At 42.1% G+C, this 25313-nt stretch overlaps 2 protein-coding genes across 13 annotated transcripts in view; one reads left to right on the top strand and one right to left on the bottom strand.

The window, feature by feature from the left end:
• The window catches only part of LOC123520525 (stomatin-like protein 1), a 144795-nt gene that overhangs the window by 75840 nt on the left and 43642 nt on the right, over positions 1-25313 (bottom strand). The window lies entirely within an intron of this gene.
• LOC123520527 (glycine receptor subunit alpha-4-like) lies at positions 1450-23758 on the top strand. Of its 12 annotated transcripts, none has more exons than XR_006679289.1 (5): positions 1450-1762; positions 3532-3650; positions 4392-4492; positions 22989-23089; positions 23738-23758. XR_006679289.1 is itself a non-coding variant. In XM_045282857.1 (4 exons), exons 1-4 carry the CDS (start codon positions 1755-1757, stop codon positions 23022-23024), a joined length of 264 nt encoding a protein of 87 aa, XP_045138792.1. In that variant the 5' UTR covers positions 1451-1754; the 3' UTR covers positions 23025-23511. The 12 variants fall into 12 exon arrangements, 4 of the variants coding, with proteins under 4 accessions (XP_045138792.1, XP_045138790.1, XP_045138791.1 ...); XR_006679288.1 differs by lacking the exon at positions 23738-23758 and adding an exon at positions 23379-23511; XM_045282857.1 differs by lacking the exon at positions 23738-23758 and having other exon boundaries at positions 1451-1762; positions 22989-23511.

The raw sequence follows: 25313 nt of genomic DNA, 5'->3' as shown, positions 1-25313 counted from the left end.
TTAATAAATTCACCGCAACTTCTGAACCAGTGCTAGTACACCTAGAACTGACAGTAATTATCGTTTCGGCAGGTGTGGAAACGATCATTATTACTCCCAGTGACGTATGTGTGTGTGTGTGTGTGTGTGTGTGTGTGTGTGTGTGTGTGTGTGTGTCCTCACATTGCTGTATGGGTGTGTATGGGGCTGACATCCACACCAGAGTAAGCACTGTCATCAGATGTCATTCGTCAGTCTTCACTTTGACAGCCGCATAACCCAGTAGGGGAAAGTGACCGTTGTACGTAAAGTTGTCACAGGATTGTCTTACGTATTGGCCAGAGTGTTAAAGGATTTAGAAGGAGGAAAAGGAAACTGCTCGTCGTTATTGCCATACGTCATTGTGAATGTGTGTAGCTCATCATTAGTTGTCTTTTTATATTACTTATTGAACATTTGAAATCTGCCGCTCGTAGTACCTCCGCCTTGCACTCTAATGCTCGGTATTAGGACTATCAGCCTGCTCTTAAGTAAATACTGCTAATTCCACCTCTGTCTGTTTCGAGATCCATAGAATAAGCTTAAAACCCGTGTCAGTTCACCTAAACTCCTTTAAAAAAAGAAATATGAAGTATGAAGGAGATATGGGTTGATAGGAGAAAGAAAAGAAATAATAATAATAATAATGATAATAATAATTATAATTATAAAGATAATAGTAATAATAATAATAATGATAATGATAATAGTAATAATAATAATAGCAATAATAATAAGTAACTAGAGGTGGAGGTGGAGGTGGGGAAGAGGAGAGGAATATGAAGGTCACCAATTCCTTGCCATCTCTTCCTTAAACTTTAATTTTTCTCGCTTGAACTCTTTATTTCTGGTTCTTTCCTACCTAGCAATTCTTATAATTTTGTTTATGTCCCTTTCGTTACAGTGATTCAGCTTGGAAATTGATAGTTCGAATATTTCTGCTCTTCCTAATCTTCTTCGCCTTTGATTTACAGCTCGATTGAGAAAGGTGATCACTGATTATGTTAAAAGACTCAACAAATCGATTATGGCGTTCCATCAATTACTACAACTTCACTATTTAATTGTAGCAAGTGTTGAGCGATGTTAACGGTACTCTCAATGATTTCCTGAAAAAAAGACCTTCGCTAAATCTCTCTCTCTCTCTCTCTCTCTCTCTCTCTCTCTCTCTCTCTCTCTCTCTCTCAAAATATTCTGGATGAAAATGTCATCCAGCAATTACTGCGCCTGTTCCCACAAGTGAGGAACCAGCAAGATTCATATTACTTTAAACCTGTTTATATCATTACGTACTATTACTGTTACTGAATATAAGTACAGGACAAGTTGTACTACCCACCTATGGAGTAGTAGCAATTTCACTCCGATAGCGAAATTTCTTTTGCAAATAATAGTTAACATGGCAATTGTGATCCAGGCAGCGGCGTCACGAGTCTGCCCCACCCACCTTGCGGCCTTTTCAATCCTATTTAGTCTTTCCTGACGGGAGGAAGTGGGCGGGTGAGCAAGTTGAAGCAACTACTACAACATAAAATTTTAAAAGTTGAATTGACACGGGATTTTAAGAGTGCATTTACGATACTAATGGCATATTAAAGATTTCTGAAGCAAAGTGTAGAAAGTGACTCGGGATTTTCTAAGTGTTTCCAAGGGTAGTGACAACAGCAAGACTACGCCGGTGTTTTTTCGTCTCCAAATCATCTTATATCGGGATTGGTACGCCACAAAACAGAACCATGCAGAGGTAGGACTCCGTTATCAGGTAACCAGCCCTAACCGTGTGGCAGTGTTGAATTAAGGCCAGTCACAGCCAAAGGCTAACTCAGGAAAAATCATCAAAAACCATTCTTGCCCTTTCTAAAGGCCTAGGGGTTAGGTGGGAGGGACGGTTGGGGGGTGGTTTCCCCACCCACAGATCCCGCCGCCCTCTAACATCCTTCTTCTATTCGCCATTTCATTCCTTATTTCTCTCTATTATAGGCCTGTCTTGCCACAACATGCTGCCACGTTACTACGCTTTCATAGCAGCTGTTCAGACACAGCCGCCATGGCCAGGTTTAAGTTTAGTGAATGTTTAAGTGAAATTGAAATGGGGGGGTCGACCCCTTCAAAGCCCCGCCGCCATTTTGAATATGACTGTCCCTCGGTCCCAGCCCTCCCAGAATCCAGGATTATTTTCTTTAATTCCTGGAGTGTTTATTTGGGCTCAATAGTAATATTTGATGTTGTCCATAAGTATGTGTTTGTGTTTGAAGTGTTTTCTGTGCGTGTGTGTGGCGCAGCATGTTGTTGTTGGCGTGGTTTTTGTGTTAGATAAGGGTGTTTTTTGGCGCCAAATTTTCTGGAACGTCTTGGAAAATTTTTTGTTTGAGCCATTATCAAGTTTTTATTGTTTTCAAAAAATAGTTCATATGTTTTAAAGTGTTTCGCCTTCAAGGTGAGTGGAGTTAGTGTAGAGTAGAATAGTTTTGTAACGGTGTTAATGTTCCAACAATAGTGATGTTGTTTTCCCCTGTGAATTATTCATTTCTGGCTGTAACTCGCTCTTAAGTGTTGGAAAAGACCTTTCATATTCTTAGGATTGTGTTTCGTTCCTTTGAAGTGAGAATGGGCGGACATTTATTTTTTTTAAGGGGGTCAAGGTTCCAACAATTTATTTTAAGTTCTTTTGAAAAATCTTTGATATTACTGGAGTTTGGAATCTTTTTATATTTTTGGTGTTAGTTAAAGTATGTGCCAAGTCAGAATATGGAAAGCATTCCGGCCTGGCGGCGTTTTTTCGAGGGGCCATTTTCATAATTATTTACGTACGTAAAAAAAAGCCCGCTAAGCTAGGCCAAGGCGGGCAGTGACGTCATCAGCTAGCCAGCCTACCCCGCCAGGCCGTGACGTCACTGTGGCCAGGGGGCTCCCGGCTGTCATCCCTTTCTTTCTTGGCTCCCTTTGTCCATACATAGCATAATTTACTGTGTTATGTGTGTGTGTGTGTGTGTGTGTGTGTGTGTGTGTGTGTGTGTGTGTGTGTGTGTGTGTTAAAACGTTTCCACCCATCTTTGATCTAATCAAGCATAACAGTGTGACGGTAGCTGCCCTTCCTTTCTGCAAGCTGCTACGATGCTCAACCAGTATGTGTGTGTGTTTGTGTGTGTGACTTGGCCTTTTTTTCGTTGGCCATAAGGTACTCCTGTGTGTGTGTGTGTGTGTGTGTGTGTGTGTGTGTGTGACTTGGCCTGTTTTTCGTTGGACATAAGGTACTCCTGTGTGTGTGTGTGTGTGTGTGTGTGTGTGTGTGTGTGTTTTAACAATGCAGAAACCTTAGTAATATGTCACTGACATCGTAAAATAAATAATAAAAATTAATTAAAATAGTGTAACTTCAACTAAAGCCTTTTGAAAGTAGTGGAGCTGACCAGTGTTTGAAGTTACGGTCGTAACACTCCCTTTCTTGCCCTCTCCGCTACCCTCTCTCACCGTCCCTCCTCTTCCCCTCTCACCCTCCCTCCCTCCCCACAGTATCCCACACCACGGAGGAGCTGGTGTTCGAGTGGGACCCCGTGGTGCCCCTGGACGTGGACCCCACCATAGAACTCCCCCAGAAGGACATCAGGAATTACACCTCAGACTGCACTCAGGTGTACTCCACAGATGAGCGTTGGTGGTGGTGGTGTATTGTTGACTCGGTGGGGTTATGTGGTGGTGGTAGTGGTGGATTGGTGACTGTTGTGGTTGTGGTGGTGGTGGTTTGGTGACTGTAGGGGTTGTGGTGGTGGTGGTTTGGTGACTAGGGGTTGTGGTGGTGGTTTGGTGACTGGGGGTTGTGTGGTGGTGATTGTGGTGGTTTGGTGACTGTGGGTTGTGTGGTGGTGATTGTGGTCGGTTGTTGACTGTGGGGGTTGTGGTGGTGGTGGTCTGGTGACTGTGAGGGTTGTGTGGTGGTGGTGGTTTGGTGACTGTGGGGTTGTGTGGTAGTGGTGATGGTGGTGGTGGATTGATGACTCGTTGTGTTGTGGTGATGATAGTGATGGTGGTGGTAAACAATCCTTATTTAATCATGTTTTTCCTTCCTTCATCCTCCTCCTCCTCCTTCTTTCTCCTTAGTTCTAATAGTCGTGTCCTCTTCTTCCTCCTCCTTCTTTCTTCTTAGTTCTAATAGTCGTGTCCTCTTCTTCCTCCTTCTTCCTTCTTTGTACCTTCTTATGACCGTGTTCTTCATTTTTCTTCCTCCTTCCTTCTTTCTACCTTCTTATGGCCGTGTTCTTCATTTTTCTCCCTTCTTCCTCCTTCCTTCTTTCTTCCTTCTTCTGGCCGTGTTCTTCATTTTTCCCTTTCTTTCTCGTTCTTCCTCATGAGTAACAGCCACGTCCCTTCTGCAGGTAACTTCACATGCCTGGAGGTGGTGTTCACGCTGAAGAGATGTCTCGGGTACTACGTCTTCCATACCTACATTCCAACCTGCCTCGTCGTTATTATGTCTGTGGGTACCTGCGTCACTCACTCACCTGTCTTACTCACCTGGCTTACTTATTTGTGTCACTCACCTGGCTTGCTTACCTGTCTCACTCACCTGGCTTACCTGTCTCACTCACCTGGCTTACTTTCCTGTCTCACTCACCTGGCTTACTTATTTCTCTCGAGACCTTGCTTACTTACCTGTCTCACTCACCTGGCTTACTTACCTGTCTCACTCACCTGGTTTACTTACCTGTCTCACTCACCTGGCTTACCTTTCTCACTCACCTGGCTTACTTATTTGTCTCACTCACTTGGCTTACTTACTTGTCTCACTAGTTACCATGTCTAATTAATCTTTTTTCTCACCTGTCACCCACTAATTAATCTTTTTTGTAACCTATCTCACTCAGTTTAATCATTATCTCTTTCATTAACCTTTTTTTCCTCATGTGTCTCTCATTGTTTAAAAGAAGTTGAGGTAGGAGAGACTTTAGCAAACAGTGACCATCATATAATTAGATTTATCATTAATTCCGGTAGGGATAATATAGTGAATAAGACTAGAGTCCCAAACTATCAGAAAGGCAATTATGGTAGGTTACGTCAGTCATTAGGAGAGGTAAACTGGGAAGATAGTTTTGGAAATGAAACTGCACAGGAGATGTGGGATATTTTTAAGGTTGTAGTAAAGGGTATAGTGATGCAGTGTATCCCTTACAAAGATATAAGGCAGAGAAACAGGAAGCCATTATGGTGGACTCATGAGATAGGTAGCCAGATCAGAGAGAAGAAGAGGGCATACAGAGAGTTGCAGAAAAGTGGGGAAGATGTAGATTTGATTAGGTACAGACAGGTCAGAGATGATTTGAGTAAGGTTATAAAAAAAAGTAAAAGGCAGGCAGAGATAAAACTAGCTAGAGCTGGGAGTAAAGATCCCAAAAATTATATAGTTATTACAAGGTCAGTGATAAAAGAAATAAGGATAGGATTGGACCACTCAGAAAAGATGGTGTAGTAGTGGATCAAAATGAAGAAATAGTAGAATTATTGAATGAACAATTTTCTTCAGTATTTACTAGGGAAAGAATAGGAAATCCTGTTACAAACAGTGTGACGAGTAGTTTAAGAGCTTTAGAAAATATTGATATAAAACCGGGAATTATTAGGAAATTTATTCTTGAACTAGACGATAGGAAAGCTAGTGGTCCTGATGAGCTACATGCCAGAGTACTTAAGGAGGGTGTAGACAGTATTTCTGAAGCACTTAAGTTAATCTTTGAAAGATCACTTAGGTTTGCTGAGATACCTCAGGACTGGAAGTTAGCTAATGTTACTCCAATATTTAAAAAAAGGTAGGAAGGATGATGCAAATAATTATAGACCGATCAGTTTAACTAGTATAGTATGTAAGATACTAGAGAAAATCATTAAGGGTAGTATTTGGGAGCATTTAAATGAGAATAGATTAATTAGAGATACCCAACATGGCTTTAGATCAGGGAGGTCCTGTCTTACAAATTTGCTCGATATCTTAGAATATATTACCAAGGAGTTAGATGATGGAAATAGCATAGATGTTATATATCTAGTTATTAACAAGGCGTTTGATAAGGTACCGCTTAGGAGGCTAGTGTACAAATTGAGACTACATGGGATAGGGGGTAGGTTAGTTGATTGGATTGGTGAATGGCTTTCTGATAGGAAACAGAGAGTAGTATTAAATGGGGCAATGTCTGAGTGGAAGGAAGTGGTTAGTGGGGTACCCCAAGGATCAGTGCTAGGACCTCTTCTTTTCTTGGTGTACAGTAACGATTTAGGTATAGGAATTAGTAGCAAAGTATCAAAGTTTGCAGATGATACTAAGATAGCATGTGCAGTACAGGGTGAAAAGGACAATTTCAGAATACAACGAGACCTGGACAGGCTGATAGCATGGGCAGACAGGTGGCAGATGGAGTTTAATTCTAAAAAGTGTCAGGTTATGCATTTAGGTAAAGACAACACAAACTTTAACTATGAGATGGAGGGATGTTGGCTAGAGGCAGTAGAGGAAGGAAAGGATTTAGGAGTAGTGATAGACAGGACTATGAAATTTTCAAAGCAATGTTTAGAAGCAAGAAATAGGGCAAATAGGATCCTGGGTTTTATAAATAGAAATGTTAGTTATAAAAGTAAGGAAGTGGTGCGTAGCTTATATAATTCCTATGTTAGGCCCCATTTAGAGTATTGCATACAGGCCTGGTCACCCCACTATAGGCAGGATATCAACATGTTAGAAGCAGTTCAGAGAAGAGCAACTAGGATGATACCAGCATTAAAGTGCCTGGAGTATAGAGATAGATTAAAGGAATTAAACATGTTTTCATTTGAGAGGAGATGTATAAGAGGGATATGATAGTTATTTAAAATGTTCTCAGATACAAACTACATAGATGTGAGATCTTTCTTTACCTTAGAGGAGGGAAATAGGACTAGAAATCATGGCAGGAAGATTAGAAAGCAAGGCTGCAGGTTAGATATAAGAAAATATTTCTTTATTCATAGGGTGGTAGACTTCTGGAATGCATTGCCAGAGACGGTTGTAAATAGCACTAGTTTGACAATGTTTAAAGACAGATTAGATAAGCACTTAAATTTATTAGATTTATAATTATGTATAGCACTGCATGATAGTCTTTATAAAAAATTTACTATAGTTAAACAAGACATGATCCCCATGTATGGGGACCACAAATTGTAGAGGATTTCGCTGCAGGACTTAGCCCTGTTAATGGGCCAAATATTTAGAATTAGTATATAATGTATTGTGTACTTGTAAGTGTATCTTTAAGTACTGATGACGAGGTCGCTGTGCGACTGATACAGGATAACCTAGATGGGCCCTGGTGGCCCTTTGTTATCCTATTATTTATGTTATGTTATGTTATTACCCAGTCTCATTCATTCGTCTGTCTAATTAGTTTTTTTTTTTCTCATCTGCTTCACTTGCTTTACTCATTCTATCTCATTAACTTATCTTACCCATTAACCTGTCTCACTCACTCACCTGCACCACTCACCTGTTTAAAAGATTCATATTCTTACCCTCTCTCTCTCTCTCTCTCTCTCTCTCTCTCTCTCTCTCTTATGTCACCTCTCTCTCTCTCTCTCTCTCTCTCTCTCTCTCTCTCTCTCTCTCTCTCTCTCTCTCTCTCTCTCTCTCTCTCTCTCTCTCTCTCTCTCTCTCTCTCTCTCTCTCTCTCTCTTTTTTTTTTTTTTTATTTAAACAAAACTTAATACAAAGGAACATGTACCCAAAGGCGCACTGTCGTGTGCTACCTATTCTAAGGGTACTACAATCTATTTCTCTACAATATTTACAAGACTTAAAATAGATAATATACAAGATGGTCAGCATGTAAATGGAGCACTATTCGTTTCACTTCACTAGCACTATTCACGCACTGCACTACACTGAGTGTCACGTCACAAAGAGTGTCAGAGGAGTTGGCAGTGTCTGTCTCCACTTATGTGCCATCAGTTTGACACTGTGTGTTCATCTCCTGGACGTGAGGCACCGCGGCCGTGAACAAGTTCCACATCCTGGAGACGCGTCCTGCGAAGGTGCGTTGATGCTGACACCCGTGGGATCGCGGCACCTCTACGGCGTCACCACCATTGAGCACCGTTCTCGTGCTCCGTGCGGTGACTCTTAGAGGATGACGCAGCCCTGCCAGATGTGGCACTCTTTGCACCTGTGCCTTATGGAACACTACGATCGCCGCCACGTCTCTGCGGTGTTCCAGTGAATCAAGGGGACGCTCAGGCTCTGGGTGAGGTGGTAGTGCAGCATCTACTAGCCGTATGGCGCGGCGTTGGATGCTGTCCAGTCTCCTTCTGTGTGGCGGCACAGGACATCCAGGAGAGAGCTGCGTATTCAAGGTGGGGCCGCACCTGTGCCTTGTACAGCAGCAGTCTCCCCTTCCTGTCGAGGAAACTGGCGATCCTTCTGAGAGCGGAGATCCTGTGAGAGGCTTTCTTGGCAATGGTTTTGACATGCCTGTCAAACCTCAGCCCTCGATCCACCTCCACTCCAAGTATCTTGACGTCATCTTGGAGTGGGAGAGCAGCAGCGCCAAAGACAACTTTCCTGCCATTGCTGCCATGGCGGCTGGGGACCGAGAGACAACCATTGCTTGTGTCTTCTCCGGCGCGAATGTCACTTGCCAGCGAGCACCCACTCCTTTATCACTCGTAGCTGCTGATTGATGGCCTCAGCAGCCCGCCCACTGTCCTGGCGTGGATAGGTATAGGAGAGGGTGCAGTCATCAGCATAGGCCATGACTCCTGGCAGTAGCTGGAGAAGATCATCCACGTAGATATTCCACAGGAGTGGGCCAAGAATTGAACCCTGTGGCACTGATGCCTCCACAGGCAGGGACTCAGATGTTTGCCCGTTGACAACCACCTTGAGGCTTCTGTCCTGCAGGTAATTTCCCAAGAGTCGTAGCAAGCCACCCTGGATGCCTTTAGCACGAAGCTTTTCTAGTAATCCGTTGTGCCATACTTTATCAAAAGCTCCTGCTATGTCCAAAGCAACCACTATAGTGTCCTTGCCGTCGTCGAGGGCGTCCTGCCAATGCCTGGTGAGAAGCATCATTAGGTCGGAGGTTGACCTTCCAGGTCTGAACCCAAACTGTTGGTCTGAGAGGAGGGCATTGTCCTTGAGATGGCTACACACCACCTCTGCCACGACCCTCTCAAACACTTTACCCACCACTGACAACAGGGATATGGGTCTGTAGTTTTTTGGGTCCGTCCTGGAGCTTTTTGTGTGCAGGAACTACTCGAGCCTCCTTCCACACTGAAGGCCAGACGTTTTCCCGTACACAAGTTGTGAAGACTTGGGTGAGAGGGGCAGCCAGTTCCTGGGAGCATCGCTTCAGCAGGTGCGGGCTGATGTCATCAGGGCCAGTGGCTTTCTGTGTGTCCAGCCCCCGCAATAATCGCTTCACCTGCTGATGCGTCACCTCCACCATGGTGACAGTCTTCTCACATTGCTGGACCAGCTGAGGCGGTGGCTGCTGTGGATTCCCGACCTTCATTTTTCCAGCAAACAAGGAAGCCAGCAACTGTGCCCTCTCCTTACTGCTGGTGGCGACAGTACCGTCCTGCTTGCTGAGGGGAGGGATGGATTCTTGGTGGCCAGTTCCTTGTTTGTCCTTGTTTGAGTCGGGTTCCTCTTGTAGCGGAGCCAGGCAGCATACTTTGCCTCGGCAGCAACACGGCAGTAGCCAAACCATGGCTGATCCGTCGATCTGGTGGTGTATTCCTGTGTGGGACGTGGCGTCTCTGGAGGGCGAGAAGGTCTCTCTCTCTCTCTCTCCCTCTGGCCCATGGGGTGTGGGTCTCTCTCTCTCTCTCTCTCTCTCTCTCTCTCTCTCTCTCTCTCTCTCTCTCTCTCTCTCTCTCTCTCTCTCTCTCTCTCTCTCTCTCTCTCTCTCTCTCTCTCTCTCTCTCTCTCTCTCTCTCTCTCTCTCTCTCTCTCTCTCTCTCTCTCTCTCTCTCTCTCTCTCTCTCTCTCTCTCTCTCTCTCTCTCTCTCTCTCTCTCTCTCTCTCTCTCTCTCTCTCTCTCTCTCTCTCTCTCTCTCTCTCTCTCTCTCTCTCTCTCTCTCTCTCTCTCTCTCTCTCTCTCTCTCTCTCTCTCTCTCTCTCTCTCTCTCTCTCTCTCTCTCTCTCTCTCTCTCTCTCTCTCTCTCTCTCTCTCTCTCTCTCTCTCTCTCTCTCTCTCTCTCTCTCTCTCTCTCTCTTCTCTCTCTCTCTCTCTCTCTCTCTCTCTCTCTCTCTCTCTCTCTCTCTCTCTCTCTCTCTCTCTCTCTCTCTCTCTCTCTCTCTCTCTCTCTCTCTCTCGTTTTGGATTAAGCCTGAGATCGCCCCAGCCTGCGTGACTCTGGGTGTGACTTCCCTCCTGACGCTCTTCACGCAACAGGCCAAGTCTCAAGCTTCCTTACCGCTGGTCTCCTACATTAAAACCATTGATATATTCATGTCATCCTGTACCGTGTGAGTGTTTCTGTGTGTTTGGGAGGTGGTCATTTCCTTAGGTTTATTTATTTATTTATTTATTTTTTTTTTTTTTTTTTTTTTTTTTTTTTTTTTTTTTTTTTTTATTAATTTGTGTTTGATGGTATGTTTTGTGTTTGATGTGTGTGTGTGTGTGTGTGTGTGTGTGTGTGTGTGTTTTATTGAATTATCTTGTGTTTCTTTTTTCCTTGTTTTATGTCTATATAGTGGGTTTCTTTTTTTTTTTTTTTTATAAGTATCCCTAACAGGTTTGTGTTCATGGTGCTTATTATACGCCGTGGTGAACATTATCCTGGGTGACCCTTATTGATTATGCTGCCCCTGTTTGAACCCAAGCCCAGCAAAGCAACTGACCAAGTACCTGGGTGTTCAGATGAGCTTTAGGAAGTCTCTTGTACACTATGAAGCTCATGCCACGGATAACCACTTGGGATGCCCCAGGACTGGGCGGATTCCAGTCCTAAGAATGTTCTGAACTGTCAACGGTCCCTTATTGATTATGCTGCCCTGTTTTAATACAATGACTTGCCACCCAATTAGTCCCCTGGAGCTTGTACAGAATGAAGCCATGCGGATAATCTTGGGATGCCCCAGGACTCTCTAAAGGGATCACTGACCCCTGTATCATGATCCTCGCACTGCTACAACACCATACCTCAGGAAGATCTTGGGAGTACCTCAGGACAATCTTGGGAGTACTGACAAGGTAGGTGTAGCCGAGGCTTGTATTAACGTTTTATGTCACCGCTGCAACCCGCCTGGAACCCTCACCTTGTCAGTGTTGATATTCACTCTCTGCATTAGCCCAAGAGGGACTGGGTCCCTCATGTGCTGCAAGCCATGTTCATGACTAAATTGTCCAAGTACCCACACGTTCAGGCTATTCACGTTTATTGTGATGGGTCAGTCAATGGCAGCAGGTATGGATGTGGGCTGTTCATCCGTGACTACATCTCTGCCAGTCTCTACACTGACACTGAGGTTTCCAGGCGGCTCCCTGCACCCATGTCTTCCACTAGAGCAGAACTGTATGCTGTACTGGAGGCACTCCACATTGTGGCACCTCTCCATAAGAATGTACATTTTTTATTGACAGTCAGGCTGCATTGTACGCCCTTCAATCCACCTCCCACATGGACTGTGATCTAGTTAATAAGTGTCTTGATCTCATCCACGCCCTAGAAGGTGCCGGTGCCACGGTCCATTTCATCTGGATACCCTCTCATGTGGGTATCCCGTTAAATGAAAAAGCAGACCACCTTGCTCAGTGTGCCCTACAAGATGACACATTGGACCCTGGCACTGAGTACACTCTGGGTTATGTTAAGAGTAGCATTAAGGACTTTGTACAAAGTAGCATTAGTGATCAGTTGGAGCTTTGTTGCCATAGGGGCAGTAGCACTAGTCTTCACTATGCACGTGTCTCCCAGAGCTGTGCTTACAGCTACGGGAGACACACGGCATCACATGACAGGGTGGCAATGAGGCTCAGATTAGGCTGCAAATACTTTTGGGAAGTCAGTGCTTCTCCTGGTGTGTGCTGTGTGCTACACCAAGGGGACACGCTCTGCGTCACTATATCATGGAATGTCCTCTCATTGCTAAATTTAGGCCAAAAGGTCAGCATGACTTGTACAGCCTCATTGACCATCTCCTAGACTCTGCCACCCTCAGGGATATACTCAATGAATATCGTCAGTTTGCTCCCAGACTGTAGGATGTCCTAGGCAGTAAGGTGTGCAATATGTGTATTTATTTATTGAAATACTTGTATTCATGTTGTGTATACTGTCCAGAGTTATTTTTGTGATACTTAACCTTAAGTCTTTGCCCAGGGGGTGGGTGGCAAGGCCCATCCTCCTCCTTTGTTATAATTGTTTATTAAATCAATCAAGCAACTGACTTGGCAATCAAGGTAAAGGAGGAGGAGAGCGATTTAAACCCTTCATTACTAAGACGCATTTCTAACCTGTTTAATGGAAATAAATCCTGTTTTATGCACATACACATACTCAGGCACCTAAGACAGTTTAAATCAGTCATAATGAATAATGTTAATTAATTGTAAGTGTTGAAAATAAAAGGCTAGTGAAGAATATGCTGATAATTCATTTCACCACTGAGGAAAGAAAAAAAATTAAGGGAAAAATTACAAATAAGATGATCGAAAAAAGGATGATGTAGATATAGATGACTTTCAGGAGAGGAATTTTGATAGAGAATATGCCACACCAAGTTTAACAAGACAAGAGAAAATAAGGATGCGCAGAATTAGTTCCTCAAAATAATATTTAAATAAATGCATTACTAAAGGAGGTGATGCATGAACAAAACACATGACAATTTGACATGTATGGAAAACAAACCCGGGATAGCTTACAAACCTAACTTAAACCTGTTAAATGGAAATAAATCCTTTGTATTATGCACATACACATACTCATGCACCTAAGACAGTTTAAATGTCATAATGAATAATGTTAATTAGTTGTAAGTGTTGAAAATAAAAGGCTAGTGAAGAAAATGCTGGTAATTCATTTCACCATTTTAGAGGGAAAGGAATGTACAGGAAACACGACGGCGTCATGATCAGCTGTGTGGACCGTGTGGCGTCTGGGAAAAAAGCTAAATTTTCACCATAACAGTTATTCCTTCACCTTGACGTGTTGTGAGAAGGAAGAATAGGTAAGTAAAAACAAGTATGTGAAAACTTGAGACCCTGCATTTTGTATTTACCGAGTTATTTTTCATTTTATTGTTCGACGTGACAGGAGGCAAGAAAGGAAACTGTAATGGCTGCTGGCGAGGCGGAGAGCAGTACCATGAGACATTTAGGTTTATTTTTTTACATTTTCTCCGTGAACCGTGTCTTCTTTCATCCTACCGTCTTGTGAGAAGCAAGGCAAGGTAAGGCAGAACATGTGTGTGTGAAATCATGCATCTATGTTATTTGTTTAGGGAGGTTTTGTAGCTTTGTTTCGATACGTGGCAGGACAGGACCACTACACTTGATTGGAGAGTAGGTAGGTGTTCTGGAGTCTTCTTAGGTGTTTGTTTGGTGTTTTGTAAGGCTATTTGACAGTTTCTTTTTTTCTCCATGTATTTCTTGGGTTTTTTGTGTGTTTTGTTAGTTCGTGTCGGTTAATGTTATGATTCTGTCGGTATGTTACATTTTCACCGTGATCTTATCCCGTCATCGTGGCGTGTTGTGCGGGCCCAGAGGTGGTCAGGAAGAGCATTTGTGGCTACGATTATTCACATGTCACGTATTTATGGAGTTATTGAAAATTTTGTTTAGCGAAGTGGCTCTGTGGGAGCGGAATTAAGGCAGTGTGTTGATGCATTATGTTTATTATTATTTTTCCCCGTGACTCCTGCATCATTTCATCTTGGCTCGCTGTGAGCCTGTGAGGAGTGACAGGAGGTAAACTGGTAAAGAAAAACACGTGTCTGAATTCATAACTATATGCCTTGCGGTTCAAGAATTAGGTTATCAGAGAGAGTGGAAGCATGAATGTGATGGGGTGAAAAGTAGTACAGTGGTGAGTGGTGAGTGACATCAAGCGGTGCTGAGGAGGACGGGAAATGAGGTGATTGTGTGAAGCATGAATGTGATGGGATGAAAAGCAGTACAGTGGTGAGTGACATAAGCGGTGCTGAGGAGGAAGGGAAATGAAGTGATAGTGTGCGTGTGCACGTGTGGGTTTACATTTTGGATCATTGGCTTCCATTTTTTTTTTTTTTCTTATATAAAGGGAAACCCGGCCAAGGGCAACAAAAACTGATTATAAAAAAAAAAAAAGTTCACAGACGTGCCAGTTCCCAAACAGGTTGAAGGAAATGTGATCAGAAGGGGACTCCTAAGATGTTTTTTTTTTTTTTTCTAGTTTAAGATTTTTATAGTTTTGTATGAAGGAAGAGAGTTGTGTTTAGAGGGCAGGCTGTGACTGCCCCCTTTGTTGTGAGTCACCAAAGGAAACGTTCAGTGAGATCACAGGTGGCTTTAATAAATTCACCGCAACTTCTGAACCAGTGCTAGTACACCTAGAACTGACAGTAATTATCGTTTCGGCAGGTGTGGAAACGATCATTATTACTCCCAGTGACGTGTGTGTGTGTGTGTGTGTGTGTGTGTGTGTGTGTGTGTGTGTGTGTGTGTCCTCACATTGCTGTATGGGTGTGTATGGGGCTGACATCCACACCAGAGTAAGCACTGTCATCAGATGTCATTCGTCAGTCTTCACTTTGACAGCCGCATAACCCAGTAGGGGAAAGTGACCGTTGTACGTAAAGTTGTCACAGGATTGTCTTACGTATTGGCCAGAGTGTTAAAGGATTTAGAATGAGGAAAAGGAAACTGCTCGTCGTTATTGCCATACGTCATTGTGAATGTGTGTAGCTCATCATTAGTTGTCTTTTTATATTACTTATTGAACATTTGAAATCTGCCGCTCGTAGTACCTCCGCCTTGCACTCTAATGCTCGGTATTAGGACTATCAGCCTGCTCTTAAGTAAATACTGCTAATTCCACCTCTGTCTGTTTCGAGATCCATAGAATAAGCTTAAAACCCGTGTCAGTTCACCTAAACTCCTTTAAAAAAAGAAATATGAAGTATGAAGGAGATATGGGTTGATAGGAGAAAGAAAAGAAATAATAATAATAATAATGATAATAATAATTATAATTATAAAGATAATAGTAATAATAATAATAATGATAATGATAATAGTAATAATAATAATAGCAATAATAAGTAACTAGAGGTGGAGGTGGAGGTGGGGAAGAGGAGAGGAATATGAAGGTCACCAATTCCTTTCCATCTCTTCCTTAAACTTTAATTTTTCTCGCTTGAACTCTTTATTTCTGGTTCTTTCCTACCTAGCAATTCTTATAATTTTGTTTATGTCCCTTTCGTTACAGTGATTCAGCTTGGAAATTGATAGTTCGAATATTTCTGCTCTTCCTAAGCTTCTTCGCCTTTGATTTACAGCTCGATTGAGAAAGGTGATCACTGATTATGTTAAAAGACTCAACAAATCGATTATGGCGTTCCATCAATTACTACAACTTCACTATTTAATTGTAGCAAGTGTTGAGCGATGTTAACGGTACTCTCAATGATTTCCTGAAAAAAAGACCTTCGCTAAATCTCTCTCTCTCTCTCTCTCTCTCTCTCTCTCTCTCTCTCTCTCTCTCTCTCTCAAAATATTCTGGATGAAAATGTCATCCAGCAATTACTGCGCCTGTTCCCACAAGTGAGGAACCAGCAAGATTCATATTACTTTAAACCTGTTTATATCATTACGTACTATTACTGTTACTATGAATATAAGTACAGGACAAGTTGTACTACCCACCTATGGAGTAGTAGCAATTTCACTCCGATAGCGAAATTTCTTTTGCAAATAATAGTTAACATGGCAATTGTGATCCAGGCAGCGGCGTCACGAGTCTGCCCCACCCACCTTGCGGCCTTTTCAATCCTATTTAGTCTTTCCTGACGGGAGGAAGTGGGCGGGTGAGCAAGTTGAAGCAACTACTACAACATAAAATTTTAAAAGTTGAATTGACACGGGATTTTAAGAGTGCATTTACGATACTAATGACATATTAAAGATTTCTGAAGCAAAGTGTAGAAAGTGACTCGGGATTTTCTAAGTGTTTCCAAGGGTAGTGACAACAGCAAGACTACGCCGGTGTTTGTTCGTCTCCAAATCATCTTATATCGGGATTGGTACGCCACAAAACAGAACCATGCAGAGGTAGGACTCCGTTATCAGGTAACCAGCCCTAACCGTGTGGCAGTGTTGAATTAAGGCCAGTCACAGCCAAAGGCTAACTCAGGAAAAATCATCAAAAACCATTCTTGCCCTTTCTAAAGGCCTAGGGGTTAGGTGGGAGGGACGGTTGGGGGGGTGGTTTCCCCACCCACAGATCCCGCCGCCCTCTAACATCCTTCTTCTATTCGCCATTTCATTCCTTATTTCTCTCTATTATAGGCCTGTCTTGCCACAACATGCTGCCACGTTACTACGCTTTCATAGCAGCTGTTCAGACACAGCCGCCATGGCCAGGTTTAAGTTTAGTGAATGTTTAAGTGAAATTCAAATGGGGGGTCGACCCCTTCAAAGCCCCGCCGCCATTTTGAATATGACTGTCCCTCGGTCCCAGCCCTCCCAGAATCCAGGATTATTTTCTTTAATTCCTGGAGTGTTTATTTGGGCTCAATAGTAATATTTGATGTTGTCCATAAGTATGTGTTTGTGTTTGAAGTGTTTTCTGTGCGTGTGTGTGGCGCAGCATGTTGTTGTTGGCGTGGTTTTTGTGTTAGATAAGGGTGTTTTTTGGCGCCAAATTTTCTGGAACGTCTTGGAAAATTTTTTGTTTGAGCCATTATCAAGTTTTTATTGTTTTCAAAAAATAGTTCATATGTTTTAAAGTGTTTCGCCTTCAAGGTGAGTGGAGTTAGTGTAGAGTAGAATAGTTTTGTAACGGTGTTAATGTTCCAACAATAGTGATGTTGTTTTCCCTGTGAATTATTCATTTCTGGCTGTAACTCGCTCTTAAGTGTTGGAAAAGACCTTTCATATTCTTAGGATTGTGTTTCGTTCCTTTGAAGTGAGAATGGGCGGACATTTATTTTTTTAAGGGGGTCAAGGTTCCAACAATTTATTTTAAGTTCTTTTGAAAAATCTTTGATATTACTGGAGTTTGGAATCTTTTTATATTTTTGGTGTTAGTTAAAGTATGTGCCAAGTCAGAATATGGAAAGCATTCCGGCCTGGCGGCGTTTTTTCGAGGGGCCATTTTCATAATTATTTACGTACGTAAAAAAAAGCCCGCTAAGCTAGGCCAAGGCGGGCAGTGACGTCATCAGCTAGCCAGCCCACCCCGCCAGGCCGTGACGTCACTGTGGCCAGGGGCTCCCGGCTGCCATCCCTTCCTTTCTTGGCTCCCTTTGTCCATACATAGCATAATTTACTGTGTTATGTGTGTGTGTGTGTGTGTGTGTGTGTGTGTGTGTGTGTGTGTGTGTGTGTGTGTGTGTGTGTGTTAAAACGTTTCCACCCATCTTTGATCTAATCAAGCATAACAGTGTGACGGTAGCTGCCCTTCCTTTCTGCAAGCTGCTACGATGCTCAACCAGTATGTGTGTGTGTTTGTGTGTGTGACTTGGCCTTTTTTTCGTTGGCCATAAGGTACTCCTGTGTGTGTGTGTGTGTGTGACTTGGCCTGTTTTTCGTTGGACATATGTGTGTGTGTGTGACTTGGTGTGTTTTCGTTGGACATAAGGTACTGTGTGTGTGTGTGTGTGTGACATGTGTGTGTGTGTGTGTGTGTGTGTGTGTGTGTGTGTGTGTGTGTGTGTGTGTGTTTTAACAATGCAGAAACCTTAGTAATATGTCACTGACATCGTAAAAAAAATAATAATAATTAATTAAAACAGTGTAACTTCAACTAAAGCCTTTTGAAAGTAGTGGAGCTGACCAGTGTTTGAAGTTACGGTCCTAACACTCCCTTTCTTGCCCTCTCCACTACCCTCTCTCACCGTCCCTCCTCTTCCCCTCTCACCCTCCCTCTCTCCCCACAGTATCCCACACCACGGAGGAGCTGGTGTTCGAGTGGGACCCCGTGGTGCCCCTGGACGTGGACCCCACCATAGAACTCCCCCAGAAGGACATCAGGAATTACACCTCAGACTGCACTCAGGTGTACTCCACAGATGAGCGTTGGTGGTGGTGGTGTATTGTTGACTCGGTGGGGTTGTGTGGTGGTGGTAGTGGTGGATTGGTGACTGTAGTGGTTGTGGTGGTGGTGGTTTGGTGACTGTAGGGGTTGTGGTGGTGGTGGTTTGGTGACTAGGGGTTGTGGTGGTGGTTTGGTGACTGGGGGTTGTGTGGTGGTGATTGTGGTGGTTTGGTGACTGTGGGTTGTGTGGTGGTGATTGTGGTGGTTTGTTGACTGTGGGGGTTGTGGTGGTGGTGGTCTGGTGACTGTGAGGGTTGTGTGGTGGTGGTGGTTTGGTGACTGTGGGGTTGTGTGGTAGTGGTGATGGTGGTGGTGGATTGATGACTCGTTGTGTTGTGGTGATGATAGTGATGGTGGTGGTAAACAATCCTTATTTAATCATGTTTTTCCTTCCTTCATCCTCCTCCTCCTCCTTCCTCCTCCTCCTCCTTAGTTCTAATAGTCGTGTCCTCTTCTTCCTCCTCCTTCTTTCTTCTTAGTTCTAATAGTCGTGTCCTCTTCTTCCTCCTTCTTCCTTCTTTGTACCTTCTTATGACCGTGTTCTTCATTTTCTCTCTTCTTCCTCCTTCCTTCTTTCTCAACAACAACAACAACACATCATCATCATCATCATCATCATCATCATCATCATCATCATCATCATCATCATCTACAACACCATCTTTGCATTACTGGAGTCTGAAATGTTTAGCCCTGTCACCACGACTATTTTCCAAGGCCACAGAAGTGATTAGCCTGGTTCTTAAGACTGTTTGTCCTGTTAATAATGTAGAAGAAATCTTGTTGATCTGTCGCTAGAAACGTAAAAACACTCTTGAAAAACTGTATAACATCACCACAGCTATTTTCAAGGGTGTTCAGTGCGTTAATGATATGTAAATCTTGTTAAGCTGTCACCAAAAACGTAAAAACACTTGAAAATCCGTATAACATCATCACAACTATTTTTAAGGCTGTTCACAGCGATGATATTTTGTAAATTTTGTTAATTTGGCACCAGAAACGTAAAAATTGCCTCGAAAACCCGTATCAGCGCGACTATTTTCAAGGGTATTCGTAGCGTTAATAATGTAAAAATCTTGTTAATCACATTACAACCGTAAAAACACACTTAAAAAAACCGCGTCCCTTCAACTCGAGTGTTTTGGATGTAGTGGAGGTGGTGCCCAACGTTTGAGAACTCTGTCAACTGCTTATCGTGTTAATAATGTAGAAAATGTAGAAATCTTGTCAATATGTTCTTATTCAGCCTTTTTTTTTTTTTTTCTCCTTTTTCTATAGTCACTTCTATTTTTTCTTTTTTCTTCTTTTTGTTTTTGTTTATCGCATGCCAGTGTCACTAGAACCATAAAAACTCGCGCAAAAAAAAAAAATAAATAAATAGATAAGCTCACTTAAAAACCCGTCACTTCAATTAGTGCCGTTTAAAAGACTTTCTCCTACTTAATGCATAAATGTTGTTCTATAAGTAATAATCACAAGGACATCGCTAAAACCTTTCTTTACTTCAACTAGAGGCTTTAAAAGTTTTCTCCCGTCAGTAATGCCTAAATGTTGTTAATTTGTCAGTAGAACCATTAAACACCCGTACAAACCAGTGTCACTTAATTAATCGTAGACCATTCTGAGATATCTTCCAAGATCTATTGTCTTTAATGCCATTCCGTGCTGTACATACTAGAAAATACTCCTTATATTGGTTGAATTGCTGTTAATTGTTTTACATCACAGTATTGAAGGGGAACTAAACTAAATGCTGTTCTATTCTAGCGCTTCTTAAATGTGACATAGAAAACAAGCATTGAAAGGGTAAAAAGGAAGTCAACATTGTCTTTCTCTTGCTCTGCCTCGTAAATGTTGCATATAAAGACAGTGTCAAAGGATGAACTAAATCTCTCTCTCTCTCTCTCTCTCTCTCTCTCTCTCTCTCTCTCTCTCTCTCTCTCTCTCTCTCTCTCTCTCTCTCTCTCTCTCTCTCTCTCTCTCTCTCTCTCTCTCTCTCTCTCTCTCTCTCTCTCTCTCTCTCTCTCTCTCTCTCTCTCTCTCAAAATATTCTGGATGAAAATGTCATCCAGCAATTACTGCGCCTGTTCCCACAAGTGAGGAACCAGCAAGATTCATATTACTTTAAACCTGTTTATATCATTACGTACTATTACTGTTACTGAATATAAGTACAGGACAAGTTGTACTACCCACCTATGGAGTAGTAGCAATTTCACTCCGATAGCGAAATTTCTTTTGCAAATAATAGTTAACATGGCAATTGTGATCCAGGCAGCGGCGTCACGAGTCTGCCCCACCCACCTTGCGGCCTTTTCAATCCTATTTAGTCTTTCCTGACGGGAGGAAGTGGGCGGGTGAGCAAGTTGAAGCAACTACTACAACATAAAATTTTAAAAGTTGAATTGACACGGGATTTTAAGAGTGCATTTACGATACTAATGGCATATTAAAGATTTCTGAAGCAAAGTGTAGAAAGTGACTCGGGATTTTCTAAGTGTTTCCAAGGGTAGTGACAACAGCAAGACTACGCCGGTGTTTTTTCGTCTCCAAATCATCTTATATCGGGATTGGTACGCCACAAAACAGAACCATGCAGAGGTAGGACTCCGTTATCAGGTAACCAGCCCTAACCGTGTGGCAGTGTTGAATTAAGGCCAGTCACAGCCAAAGGCTAACTCAGGAAAAATCATCAAAAACCATTCTTGCCCTTTCTAAAGGCCTAGGGGTTAGGTGGGAGGGACGGTTGGGGGGTGGTTTCCCCACCCACAGATCCCGCCGCCCTCTAACATCCTTCTTCTATTCGCCATTTCATTCCTTATTTCTCTCTATTATAGGCCTGTCTTGCCACAACATGCTGCCACGTTACTACGCTTTCATAGCAGCTGTTCAGACACAGCCGCCATGGCCAGGTTTAAGTTTAGTGAATGTTTAAGTGAAATTCAAATGGGGGGTCGACCCCTTCAAAGCCCCGCCGCCATTTTGAATATGACTGTCCCTCGGTCCCAGCCCTCCCAGAATCCAGGATTATTTTCTTTAATTCCTGGAGTGTTTATTTGGGCTCAATAGTAATATTTGATGTTGTCCATAAGTATGTGTTTGTGTTTGAAGTGTTTTCTGTGCGTGTGTGTGGCGCAGCATGTTGTTGTTGGCGTGGTTTTTGTGTTAGATAAGGGTGTTTTTTGGCGCCAAATTTTCTGGAACGTCTTGGAAAATTTTTTGTTTGAGCCATTATCAAGTTTTTATTGTTTTCAAAAAATAGTTCATATGTTTTAAAGTGTTTCGCCTTCAAGGTGAGTGGAGTTAGTGTAGAGTAGAATAGTTTTGTAACGGTGTTAATGTTCCAACAATAGTGATGTTGTTTTCCCTGTGAATTATTCATTTCTGGCTGTAACTCGCTCTTAAGTGTTGGAAAAGACCTTTCATATTCTTAGGATTGTGTTTCGTTCCTTTGAAGTGAGAATGGGCGGACATTTATTTTTTTTAAGGGGGTCAAGGTTCCAACAATTTATTTTAAGTTCTTTTGAAAAATCTTTGATATTACTGAGTTTGGAATCTTTTTATATTTTTGGTGTTAGTTAAAGTATGTGCCAAGTCAGAATATGGAAAGCATTCCGGCCTGGCGGCGTTTTTTCGAGGGGCCATTTTCATAATTAATTACGTAACGTAAAAAGTGTGCCAAGTGGCCAAGGTGGGCAGTGACGTCATCAGCCATCCAGCCCCGCCTGGCCGTGACGTCACTGTGGCCAGGGGCTACTGGCTGCCTTCCTTTCTTTCTTGGCTCCCTTTGTCCATACATTGCATTATTTACTGTGTTATGCCGTGTGTGTGTGTGTGTGTGTGTGTGTGTGTGTGTTGGACATACAGTGTAGTGTGTGTGTAAAAAAAAAATCATAATTAAAACCTTGTAACTTCAACTAAAGCCTTTTGAAAGTAGTGGAGCTGACCAGTGTTTGAAGTTACGGTCGTAACACTCCTTTCTTGCCCTCTCCACTACCCTCTCTCTCCCTCCCTCCTCTTCCTCTCTCACCTCCTCTCCTCTCTCCCACAGTATCCCACACCACGGAGGAGCTGGTGTTCGAGTGGGACCCTGGACGTGGACCCCTCCATAGAACTCCCCAGAAGGACATCAGGAATTACACCTCAGACTGCACTCAGGTGTACTCCACAGGTGAGCGGTGGTGGTGATGGTGGTGTATTGTTGACTCGGTGGGGTTGTGTGGTGCTGGTAGTGGTGGATTGGTGACTGTGGGGTTGTGGTGGTGGTTTGGTGACTAGGGGTTGTGGAGGTGGTGGTGGTTTGGTGACTGGGGGTTGTGGTGGTGGTGGTCTGGTGACTGTGATGGTTGTGTGGTGGTGGTGGTTTGGTGACTGTGGGGTGTGTGGTTGTGTGATGGTGGTGGTGGATTGGTGACTCGTTGTGTTGTGGTGATGATAGTGATGGTGGTGGTAAACAATCCTTATTTAATCATGTTTTTCCTTCCTTCATCCTCCTCCTCCTCCTTCTTTTCTCCTCAGTTCTAATAGTCGTGTCCTCTTCTTCCTTCCTTCTTCCTCCTTCCTTCTTTGTACCTTCTTATGGCCGTGTTCTTCATTTTTCTCCCTTCTTCCTCCTTCCTTCTTTCTTCCTTCTTATGGCCGTGTTCTTCATTTTTCTCCCTCGTTCTTCCTCATGAGTAACAGCCACGTCCCTTCTGCAGGTAACTTCACATGCCTGGAGGTGGTGTTCACGCTGAAGAGACGTCTCGGGTACTACGTCTTCCATACCTACATTCCAACCTGCCTCATCGTTATTATGTCTGTGGGTACCTGCGTCACTCACTCACCTGTCTTACTCACCTGGCTTACTTATTTGTGTCACTCACCTGGCTTGCTTACCTGTCTCACTCACCTGGCTTACTTTCCTGTCTCACTCACCTGGCTTACTTATTTCTCTCACCTGGCTTACTTACCTGTCTCACTCACCTGGCTTACTTACCTGTCTCACTCACCTGGTTTACTTACCTGTCTCACTCACCTGGCTTACCTTTCTCACTCACCTGGCTTACTTATTTGTCTCACTCACTTGGCTTACTTACTTGTCTCACTAGTTACCATGTCTAATTAATCTTTTTTCTCACCTGTCACCCACTAATTAATCTTTTTTGTAACCTATCTCACTCAGTTTACTCATTATCTCTTTCATTAACCTTTTTTTCCTCATGTGTCTCTCATTGTTTAAAAGAAGTTGACTGTCTAAACAGTGACCATCATATAATTAGATTTATCATTTTGTCTCATAATAAGTGAATGACTAGTCCCAAACTATCAGAAAGGCAATTATAGGTTACGTCAGTCATTAGGAGAGGTAAACTGGGAAGATAGTTTTAAATGATTTATCGTTTTTCTGATGTTTATTTTTTTACTCTCTCTCTCTCTCTCTTTTTTCTCTCTCTCTCTCTCTCTGGAGTGGGTATCGTTTTGGATTAAGTGAGACAGGTGCAGTGATTGTGTGATTTTTTGAGTTTTGAAGTAACAGGCAGAGATAAACTAGCTTAGAGTCTCCCATTAAAATATATATTATGTTTGTAGTGTGAGTGTTTCTGTGTGTGTAGGAGGTGGATCATTTTTAGGAGATTTATAGAATATTTTTTTCCCATATTTATATTAACAGTGTTTTGTGTTTGATTTATTGAAGTGTAGGGGTGTGTGTGTGTGTGTGTGTGTGTGTGTGAGTGTGTGTGTGTGTGTGTGTATTATTGAATTAGTTTCTTTTTTCACTTGTCTTAGCTATATAGTTAGATTTTTATTAAATATTAAAATCATTAAAACTGCCTTGAAACCCCAATAATGATACTAAAAAATTAACTAATAAAATTAAAAAAAAAAACAGTAAAAATGACAACTATATATTTCGATTCTGATCAGTTTTGTTGTTATTTCCTTTTTTCTCAAGGTTTTGTTCATGGTGCTGATTAGTACGCCGTGGTGAAATTATTGGTGACTAGGGACGGGGAAAGGTGAAGTGAAAAGAAGAAAGCAATGATTAGAATAAGGTAAAGGAGGAGGAGGAGAGGATTTAATTCATTACTAGAGATTTCTAACATGATTTTGGGTGTGATTAGACAATTTTATTTGCATTAGAAATGGTAAGGAGGTAAAAGATAAATAGCAGATTATTATTATTTTAATTACAAATAATAAGTTAAGAAAAGGTATAAAATCGCCAAATAGTAACCAGAATGAATATGAAGAGGCATGGTACTGAAGGGGTTAGACACTAGTAATTCAATATTTAATTGACATAGATAGCTAGAATAAAAACGTTAAAAAAAAATTTTATAAAGATCGATAAATTGTAGTAGAACCATGAAATAATGTAAAATTAGTTATCTTTACAGTGTTAGAATACCATAGAACCATGATAAGAACATTTAACATACTAGAAATGTTAAATGTCACTGAAACCATGAAAACAGTGAAAAAACATAATTATTAAAAATAACAAAAAACATAATTTCAGATGGGAGATTTACCATGAGTGGGTAGTTTGATTGACATTAGGAAGGGTATATAGATAGAAGATTAATGGGAGTCTTTAAATACATAAGTTTCTGAAGTTGTGTAAAATCATCAAATATTAAGCAGAATGAATGTGAAAACATGATGGTATGAAGAGATTAAATAGTTTCCGTAGTAAAATCAATGAAAGATAATAAAAAGTTAATTTTTATAATGTTCCTTGTGTTTCTGTAGGAGAGTAGATTTTGTTAGAGAAATAGGATGATAGACAGATATGAAACAAGGCTCTTATGGTGGACAGGGTTTCTGCTATGTTTTTATTTGTTGAACGGAATTTACTGGTTAGCTTAGGAAATATCTTAAAATTTTATGTCAGTTTGTGATTAACAGATTGTAAATTAGTATGGCTAGCTACTGAGGTATATCAGATGATTATCTAAAGATGTTTTAGATAATTCAGTTTTTTTTAGATGTGTATAAAATCTTCTTTTCTATCTATGTATCTCTCTCTCTCTCTCTCTTTC

Source organism: Portunus trituberculatus, chromosome 47, assembly GCF_017591435.1.
Source record: "Portunus trituberculatus isolate SZX2019 chromosome 47, ASM1759143v1, whole genome shotgun sequence".
Taxonomy (NCBI): domain Eukaryota; kingdom Metazoa; phylum Arthropoda; class Malacostraca; order Decapoda; family Portunidae; genus Portunus; species Portunus trituberculatus.
The sequence above is the reverse complement of the archived record's forward strand: the minus strand, read 5'-3'. Positions and strand labels throughout refer to the sequence as shown.